The 10,495-nt window shown below is 32.0% G+C and overlaps 1 protein-coding gene across 2 annotated transcripts; it reads right to left on the bottom strand.

The window, feature by feature from the left end:
• On the bottom strand, window positions 1-7,930 carry LOC143083018 (uncharacterized). Of its 2 annotated transcripts, XR_012980529.1 has the most exons (7): window positions 7,552-7,930; window positions 6,476-6,589; window positions 4,530-4,589; window positions 3,887-4,165; window positions 2,302-2,475; window positions 811-1,880; window positions 1-760 (listed from the first exon to the last, which is right to left on the bottom strand). XR_012980529.1 is itself a non-coding variant. In XM_076259132.1 (6 exons), exons 1-6 carry the CDS (start codon window positions 7,685-7,687, stop codon window positions 1,300-1,302), a joined length of 1,344 nt encoding a protein of 447 aa, XP_076115247.1. In that variant the 5' UTR covers window positions 7,688-7,930; the 3' UTR covers window positions 1-1,299. The 2 variants fall into 2 exon arrangements, 1 of the variants encoding a protein (XP_076115247.1); XM_076259132.1 differs by having other exon boundaries at window positions 1-1,880.
• Window positions 7,931-10,495: the final 2,565 nt, after the last annotated feature.

Below are 10,495 nucleotides of genomic sequence, written 5' to 3' on the forward strand. Positions count from 1 at the left end.
TAATTTTCATAGTATTTATTATGGAAAGATATAAAACAACAATTTACAAACTTAACAACCCAATACTATTATAAAGACTTTCACGACTCACTTAATAACCCAGCAATGATATAAAACAATAAAAGTAACAGGTTATACACTATAAAGCTGTAATTCAACATACAAAATTATCCGAGATAAAGCAGTCAGTATTCCTTTTAGAAAGACACACAAGAAGCGTACACACGTTAAATACCTGAACTGAGTATCTATTTAATGCCAGAAACTATCAAACACATATGTAAAAATAAATTGGTTTTGATTAAAAATTATCGTTGACCTTGATATATCATCTCAAAATATTGTTTAACGAAAATATTAAAACATAGCATGTGGTCCGAATACACAGTTATTTCAGTTGTGCATTTCTTGTAGATAAAAAAATTGAAATAAAAAAATCACACCTGACTTTCTCATTAATATTTGTACTACTTTTGGGACAAATCAAATCAAAATTATAAAAAACTTCATCGGCTCTAACTGAAAATATGGACAATGTTATGTAAAGGGGGTCTTGCAATCTTTTGACAACTTCCGACATGCTAATTTTTAACCTTTTTCAGCTGGACCAAATCACTACTTTCCTTTAAAATTCATAAATCAAATTTTTTCACAGTTAAATATTATCCCCCGACTCTCTATTTGAGATATCAAATATGAAGAAATAAATTTGGAAGGGGTATTCAAAAAATTACACGCTGTCCACACTAGGGACTATACTCTTGGACAACGAAATTTAGGGAAGAAAACTGTGTACTTGGACCCGTTAACAATGACTTACAACAAAGATGTGTTGTGATATTTCACAAAGGGAACGAATTGATTGAATTACAGAAACATTACATTTCATCGAAAGAACATAACATACGATCGAGTAGATATATTAAAATATCTCTCTTTTCTAAAATTTTCCCAAAATTTAAAGAAAGACACTAATAAGATCACATGTTATTGGTGTGATTGTTGTAGCTTGATCAGACACCAAAGGATGAAGTATGACAAATAAAATCACTTGTGCCAAGGGTTACTGATGTTGATTTTATAATATAACACAGACTGGAGGATGATATATAAAATTGCATGATCCTGTTGTCATTTTTGTTCCTTTGGTCATATACAACAGGTTGAAGGATGACGAATAAGATTGCATGTTCCTGGTGTTATGTTTTTTTGCTTTGATCAAACATCACAGGTTGAAAAATTACAAATAAAATCACATGTTCCTGGTGTTATTGTTGTTTTTGATTAGACATCACAGGATCAAGGATGACAAATAAGATCACATGTTCTTGATCGTTTAGGGTTTAATATTTTATGGACCCTTAACGTTTTTTCGTCAAAGAAATCATTATGTGCTATAAGGGACACAAAATTGTCAAGAAAACTTGCCATTGTTACAGGATTTAGAAAATATCTAACAAACATTCTCCGGCAATGAGATTCATCGACATTTTTTAATATCGTCCAAAACTTGAAAAATTCTTCTTCCAAAATTGGAATATTTTTCTTACGATAATCAGGTGTTGAGAAAAAATTAAAAAAGTCAGTAATAACAGGACGCATTGTGCTCTCCATACCATGAGGTGTATAAATCCCCTCAAGATAAGTTATATAATCGTCTACAGAAATGTCTTTGTTGACTCCCCTTTTGAATATATTCGCATCCCACCATTTTTTCTGTGCGCCTGCATTTAGAGCTGTCTTTCTATCTCCAATGGTCCGTCGGAGTAGTTCTAGCCTTGCGTTGGTCTTCTCCATGTCTCTTATACTGATGATGCCATCTTGATCGGCATCAAGAAGACTGGCCCACTGTCGCCATTTGCGTCGAATGAACCATAACTCTTTAAATAATAAGAGAAAAACAAAAAATTGAAACTCGGACCTAATGTAAAATGTTAAAACAGTAGCTGTGTAAGATCGGAAAATATGTAAATATTTAAATATTAAATGTTGAATGTTAAATTTTGGGGCCTTTTATAGCTGACTATGTGGTATGGGTTTTGCTCACTGCTTAAGGCCATACGGTGACCTATAGCTGTTATTTTTTGTATTATTTGGTCTCTTGTGGAGAGTTGTCTTATTGGCAATCATACAACATCTTCTTTTTTTATATTCCGGTATAAAAACGTGAAACACGTGTGTTTTTTCATGCCAATTGTATATTCATTCACCATTAAATCAATTCTTATTCTGATCATCTGTCGATTCCTCGTAGAATGAAATACTGTACAAGTTGACTAAACATATTATTAGCAAACTTACTTGCTTGAGGCATAACTATAAACAGGTAGATTATGATGTAAGCAGCATATGGCATCATTATAGATAGCTGTCCAATCTTGGCATCGTGGTAAAAGCTATAGAACTCGGAATCACACATAAATGTATAGTTTTTGGAGACATCATAGTCATAGAATGGGATAACTATTGTTGCTCCTAGAAGTAATAAAAAGTGTACATAATATAAGGAATAAATCTGCATGACTTTTGAAAATATTAATGTACTCAAATTTTAAACACACACTTATTTATAAATTAATTTTGAATTTTTTGAAATACTAAGGCTTTTCTACCTCAGGCATTGATTACATTAGCTGTATTTGGCAACACTTTTAAGAATTTTGGATCTCAATGCTCTTCAACTTCGTATTTTTTTATTTTTTTTTTTAACTTTTTTGGATTCGAGCGTCACTGATGAGTTTTTTGTAGACGAAACGCGCGTCTGGCGTATATATATAAAATATAAAATTAGTCCTGGTATCTATGATGAGTTTATTCACAGATAAAGCATTAGAACGAGTTTCATTCTCATTGTAAATTTAATGCAAGCGCAACTGAATCGAAAACTGTAGGTTGAGTTGATAACACAATTTTATTTTTTTATTTTTTTTCAAAAAAAAAAAAAAAAAAAAAAGATAACACAAACTAGATACGCACGTCATAAAACCGACGAACTACGGAATAATTAAGGATTATATACCTTATACAGATATAACACACGAGGATAGTACTAGTATATATATATGAATTTCAGGGGAAAGGCAATTTTCATTAAAGGTAGTTTTAATTTGGAATACAAAAGGACTTAAGAAAACACATAGTAATATATAATAAGCAGATTGGTATGATTGAATGACGTTAATGTTAACAACTATAGGTCGCTGTACGGCCTTCCACAATAAATACAAAAAAAACATACCTCTTACAAAGCTATAATACTGAGGATCCGACTAATTAAATATGGGTAATACAATCAATGGTAATCGTGATGCATCACCCATCTGTGATAATATCGATAGCAGTCACGGTTGCAAAACAATTTATAAAACCCCTTATATGTATGACGTCACGTAATCGATATCAGTTATGGTTGCAAACCCCTAATATGTATTACGTCATGTCTCTTGAAAAACATCTGGATTAGTTGTACAGTAAAACCTGATTAAACCGAACCCTGAATAAACCGGAAACCTGTCTAATCAAAACTTGTTCTGAAGACCGATCATATCACAAGTTATGCATTGTGAACCTGATGAAACCGAATACCTGCCAAAACCGAACAAAATCTCAAGTCCCGAAAGGGTTCGGTTTAGTCAGGTTTCACTGTACTTGAAGAACACATTTTATATAATAGTGTATATATGAGATGGCCTTTTCAATATCACACACCGTATCAAACTCAACCAATGTAATATTGGTGTCTCGGGTTCATACAAGTGTGATATTGAAAAGGGACAATGATATTTTCTATTTAAGAATTTTTAAACAATCATGTAAATAAATTTAATATTCCAATTATGATATTAGAAGCTGCATGTGCAGTGATTGAATACATGCATGTACAAACCTATTATACACCAAATAAAGCTTGCTATGAAAAGAATACAGCAAACAAATAAGAGATGACCTTTCCTTGTTTGTCTTCCCGGTGAATCTGCCATGTTGATGCGACGTGTCCGATTTGTATCACAAATACGAAGTAACATCAAAACAAAGACATAGAGAACTGTTGCACACAATACCCCACCCTCTGCCTTCATGGTTGATGGGAGATCTACCTCCTCTATCACTTTCCCGTCCGTTTCATTGTATAGTTTCCGATAACAGTTACCACCATATTTTATACCTTTATAATATAAATAAAATACACATTGTAATAGGATGTAGAGATAGTGCTGTTTAAATTTCAAAGATATGAATATTTTGTTCAATCATTTTTAGGATTTATGTGAATGAAAATTTTGATTTATTTTAAAATATTCAGATAACATTCTTTAATAGGCTTAAATATAATAAAATTGAATAAATCAATGTTTACTAATGAGCATTTACCATTTCGATATAAGTATTCAAATAACATTATTTACTATGCTAAAAGGTATAAATCAAATCTAATAAAATAATGCTAATTATTGGGATTTCACATATTGCCAATTCGCACATATTCAATTGTATATAACTGATAATAAATTACTTCAATATTGACTTACTGAAAACAATATATAATATCGAAAAGACGAGGGCTCCAAGCCAAATGATATGTTGAAGAACTGAAAGATAAAATAAAAACACAATTGTTTGTCATTTTATTTCATAACACAATTTCATATAAATTGAGAAAATCATTCAAATTATATTTACAAGTATCAATGGGTTTATTTGTGGAAACTGATTTAGCATTGCTACAAGCGAAAGCGGTTTTAAATCTAGATTAGACAACAGGCACATAGCCAACAGTTCATCTGAAAGTCCAGTAATAAAGACGATAGGATTGGTAAAGTTGTCGTCATGCTTGCTGGATCTTAACACGGTGATGCATGTCAGTTAGTCTATTAAGTTGAGAGGACTATAATCCAAAATATCCGTCGGTGCCGTGAGGCAGCCAATCTGATATGATGATCCAACCATTTCAATCATTATATATTATGTCATTTCTTTACTAATGATCAGGGTGCATTTTTAAAGAAATGCGGGATGTATGAATGCACAGTCCCGTTTAGTTTGAAAGAGGTAATGTATTCAAATTACAATCACGTATACAGTATTTTATCTTTTCGAAATAGCGGATGCCATGTGTATACAAAATTTGGAATGGATTATGTGTTCAGAAATTTATATCATTTCAATCATTATATTATGTCATTTCTTTACTAATGATCAGGGTGCATTTGTAAAGCAATGCGGGATGTATGAATGCACAGTCCCGTTTAGTTGGAAAGAGGTAATGTATTCAAATTACAACCATGCATACAGTATTTTATCTTTTCGAAATAGCGGATGCCATGTGTATACAATATTCGAAATGGATTATGTGTTCAGAAATTTATATCTACCATACATTTGGTCTCTTTCGGAGATTTGTTTCATTGACAATCATAACACAACTTATTTTTATATAACATATATACTGAGCCACTAGGTACTGACAGGGAATATGAGCCCATATATGCCTTGCATAATACATAATAACAATTATCATGATTATATTGTACTGGAGTGTTCTGATTTCAACATTACTGAATTACTATATTTATTTTTGTTTTTCTTCAAAGGGGTTTGGGCTCATATCCCCTTCTTATCTAACCAATCAAATTGCAGGAATAATCTGGATATTTCACTCCAGTATGATATAGTTACTAGTCATGTATGCATGTCAATGATCATAGAATGTAACACTATAATACTAGTGATGAAATAAATCAAAAATCACAGCTGTATACTGAATTATTATTAAATCTGATGAATGGATGCAATGCAATCAACCGCTTTTAAACAAAAAACTTTTTTTTCTAATGAGAACCATGCAAAAAATAAAATCACAAAAATACCGAACTTTGAGGGAAATTCAAAACGGAAAGTCCCTAATCAAATGGCAAAATCAAAAGCTAAAACACATCAAACGAATGGATAACCACTATCATATATCTGACTTGGTAAAGGCATTTTCTTATGTAGACCTAGTTTTAATTTATAGCTAGCTAAACCTTTCACTTGTATGACAGTCGCATAAAATTCCATTATATTGACAACGATGTGTGAACAAAACAAATAGAGCCTCTGGCCTTTGTTAGTCTTGTATTATTTTAATTTTAGTTTCTTGTGTACAATTTGGAAATTAGTATGGCGTTCATTATCACTGGACTAGTATATATTTGTTTAGGGGCCAGCTGAGGGACGCCTCCGGGTGCGGGAATTTCTCGCTACATTGAAGACCTGTTGGGGACCCTCTGCTGTTGTTTTTTTATTTGGTCGGGTTGTTGTCTCTTTGACACATTCCCCATTTCCATTCTCAATTTTATAATAGGTAAAAATGTCAAATAGGGCAATATATAAACAGAGAGAACATTGTAATTGTTCCATAGCAGGATGCAATATCACATGTTCTTCGTCATTAAGTTCCTGTAGATTATTTTCAACTTGTAATACATGTACTAACCTGACATTTCAAACCATTCATGCACTTTTTCCCACATATTCCTGTCGTCATGACGTACAATAGATTTTGCTGGTCCTTCTTGTATGAAAATTGAATCGTATGCTGGAGGAGGAACTGGAACCAAAAAGGAAGACAAATCTGATTGATTCTAATATTCTGTTTCTACAGAAATGAAAATGTTAGGCTAACGAGACAAATCTGCGGTCTAATTGTATGTTAAATAATATACTGATCCTTTGACACCATAACGTACTATAATTTCTGCTTAACTTATCCACAATTCAATTCTTTTAACAAAATGCGCTTTAGAGCTAGCCATAATATATACATTCATGTGTTTGAAAATTGCATGCTATATACGTCTTATGGTCATAAGTGTTGGGGGTTTTCGCATCTCATTGACGCATACCCCACATCTCCCCTTTTCTCTTATATCATAATATATAATTATGTTTCTTGATTTCAACAAGAAAACTTTGTTCATGAACTTTTACCAGTAATATCAGAAATGTATGAAATTGCTTGACTTTACTGTGGATCCGTCCTAGTATTGTCAACTTGTCATTGTCTCGTCAATTTATATCTGTAATTTCTAACCGTCTCATTTTTTTATTCGGAAATCTCTCAATATTTCAAGTGAGTAAGTTCGAACACGTGAACATAATACTATATACTGCAGTTTATTTTTAGACGAAACTAAATTATATACAAGTAGAAGTTTGAAAAAAAAAGTAAATGTTGTAATGAAATTAAACCGAATCTGTGAAGAAGTTAAATATTGCAGGTAAACTAGGAACAGTATAGATACGTTCCTGAGGTAAATCAAAGTTTTTAGGTGTTGATTCAGTCAATCGATCGAGCGAGCAAGATCGACCGATCGAGAGAGAGAGAGAGAGAGAGAGAGAAACATGAATATTGACATGATCTTGCAATGGTAAACCATGTTTTTTTACATTCATTTAATATCTAAAATTGGATGCTATAAAAGAAAGGTTTGTACAAATGTAGAAACTATGAAAGTTTTAAGAAGAATTATATTATCTGTCATGAGAGCATAATTATGTTAAATAACTTACTAGTATCTGCTATATGATCTGGTGTTATAATATCCCAAGCCACGGGATGAATCGCAGAATGTGGGCCAACATCGAAACCAGACGGCCTTTGCTCTGAATATTCCGGAGGCGACATAGGATAAATATACGTCTTCATGATTTGAACACTTACGATAAAAACTGTTCTACGATTGAAAATTCGCTTGTGTTAAAACTCACAATATTTCCAGTATCATTTTATGGACGAATCTATACATACACTACCCGTTCAAATATTCTATAATTGTAAATTCGATAGTGTTAAAACTATATATTTCACAATACCATTTGACGGATATATACGTATATTACTAGGCTCTACTTATATCGACTAATTTTCTATAGTAATACAGATACATATGTCAATAAATGGAGGCTTTAAACCGCGTAAATTAACAGCGATGTTATTAGCAGGTCAATAACCGTGACTTAGTCGATTAAATATAATTTTGTAAACAGTATTATTTGTATGTATATTTAGATTATGACCCAGTTCTCGTCGACAGAAAACTGTTGTTGTACGTCGAGCCGATAGTCCAGTCGTACACAGTTTCTCTGTCCATCAATAAGTGTTGTAACTCAAATGTTGTCCCATTTCAAAATATTAGATTTTCAGATTGTAAGTTTCGGAATCGCCAACGAAGAGGGTTGGTAATTATACTTTTTTAAAAATTTTTATATAATACGAATCAAATGAATTTTAGTTCACATCGCAATACAAAACACGTGTACTGTCATGGAATAGAAGTTCCTTCACAATATAAGTTCCAAATGGAAAAAATATTCTGGAATATTATTTCCATAGGAATAAATATTACTGTACAGTATATGTTCCTAACGGAATAAATAGTATAGAATATTTGTTCCATCAGGTACAGGTATTATGACATTGTTTATAAACAAAGTGTCCACTGGAACTTCTGTAAGGTGGAACAAATATACGTTGACAGTGCTATTGCCAAAACTTTTCGTCCGTTATCATTATAACCCTGTAAATATGTGCTTCACAATAAAGTATGTTTGGTCTATAATCAACATGTTGGTTGCTTTAAACGCAGTACAGTTTTCAATGTAAACAGATTTACGATTTTTTACGTAAAATCTCGCAAACGATTGTCGTCCAATTATAACACTCGTTGCATTGTTCTTTGTTATATATTTAGAATCCGAAATAAATCTTAATTATCTGGAAAACGAGATAATGGATTATCTGAAATTCAGATCATTAATTATCTGGAGATAAATTAGGATTATCTGAAAAACGTTCAGATAAACCTAGATTTTCTTTATATTTTAAAATAAACCGGTTTTTTTTTCAGATAATGATTTTTTTGTATTTTCTGAGATAAAGTAGGATTTTCTCAAATTTTAATTAAGCTGAGATAATCTTAGTTTATCTGAAATAATCCGGGATTATCTGAAATAAACCTTGTTTATCTGAGATAATCTAAGATTAATTAATAAAAGTGGTTCAGGCGTGCCACACATATGTTCACAGTTCGAAAAGAAACAATCTACAAAACCAATTAATGTTCATTCACACAAAATTAATCATATGAAACGACAGCTAAGTGTTCTTTATAAAATATCTACTATTATTGTCAAATCTTAAATGATATTTATCGGATGAGTGTTCTCATGCCAAACTTTATAAAATAGCGATAAATGCTTTATTGATAGTTGACGAGTATAAAAAAAAAAACATTTTGAAATAAATACTACGACTGAAAGTTATATGGTACTTCAAATAAATTTTTTTTGAATATCATCGTAGCATTCCAAAAATAAACACTTAAAACTGAAGCTTTTCTGTCCTGCTATATACATGATATAAGAATAAAAGTATAATATTTCAGTGTGGAATTATATCAAGTTCTAAGCCATGTATAAATATTAGTGTTGTCAAATTAAACAATTTTACCTAACCGGTTACTTGGACAATCTTTCGGGCACAGGACGTTTGCGCTTTTTTACCTGTAAAACGATAGGACATTTGCGCTTTAAATTTTGATTCACCTGTATTAAATTGACGGTACATTTGCGCTTTTGCATCTATAGTCGTCTACCTGTTATTCTAAAGAGAAGTAATTATTACGGAAATAAATTTAACTTATATTTGTCATTAGTACGACCAATGGTCCAGAATCCTTCCCTGCTCACAATAATGAACAGTTCTACTCGACTCATCCTGCTATTACTTTCTTTTTCTTTTCGAAGAGTATCATTGAACAACAGTCTGTGAATTACATAAGATTCGATATATTGATGAACGGGCACCCCTGTCAAGAATTGAAAAAGAGAAATTTGAATATATTTTGAAATTTGGGCGAAATACCAGATAACAAGAGCTAAATTTGTTCACTCCTTGGGCTTCAGATATCAAGCGAAAACTGACCTGTGATGACTGTAAGTGTTTTTATGTCTTTCGAATGTTTACTTTAAGCTCAGTGTATAATAGACTTTTAAACACATATCAATGTGCTATGACATGAATGTTCTATGAAATATGCTATTAAATGATTTTTTTTAAAACTTTTAACCATACAGAAAAAATATTACTCTGCCAGGTCACACATGCCGGTCCCAATCCCGGATTAAAGAGGAGGATAGTCATAAAAATCAAATATCGCAAAAGCGCAAATGTCCTATGTTAAAAGCGCAAATGTCCTTTTTTTAAAAGCGCAAATGTCCTATGATTTGAAGCGCAAGTGTCCAAAAAAAAAATAAGCGCAAATGTCCAAAAAAAAGCGCAAACGTCCCGCGCCGAATCTTTCGACCGATTAATCGGTAAGAGGTATAAAGTTCATTTTCAAAGAAAATGTACACGAAGGGGTATAGAAACATGGTCAATGTTGGTAATTTTCCGACCTGCTGTAAAACACTTAAGTATTCGATGCCTCGTGAAGAGAAAGTATCGCACTCGTCT

This window comes from Mytilus galloprovincialis, chromosome 7 (assembly GCF_965363235.1).
Source record: "Mytilus galloprovincialis chromosome 7, xbMytGall1.hap1.1, whole genome shotgun sequence".
Lineage (NCBI taxonomy): Eukaryota > Metazoa > Mollusca > Bivalvia > Mytilida > Mytilidae > Mytilus > Mytilus galloprovincialis.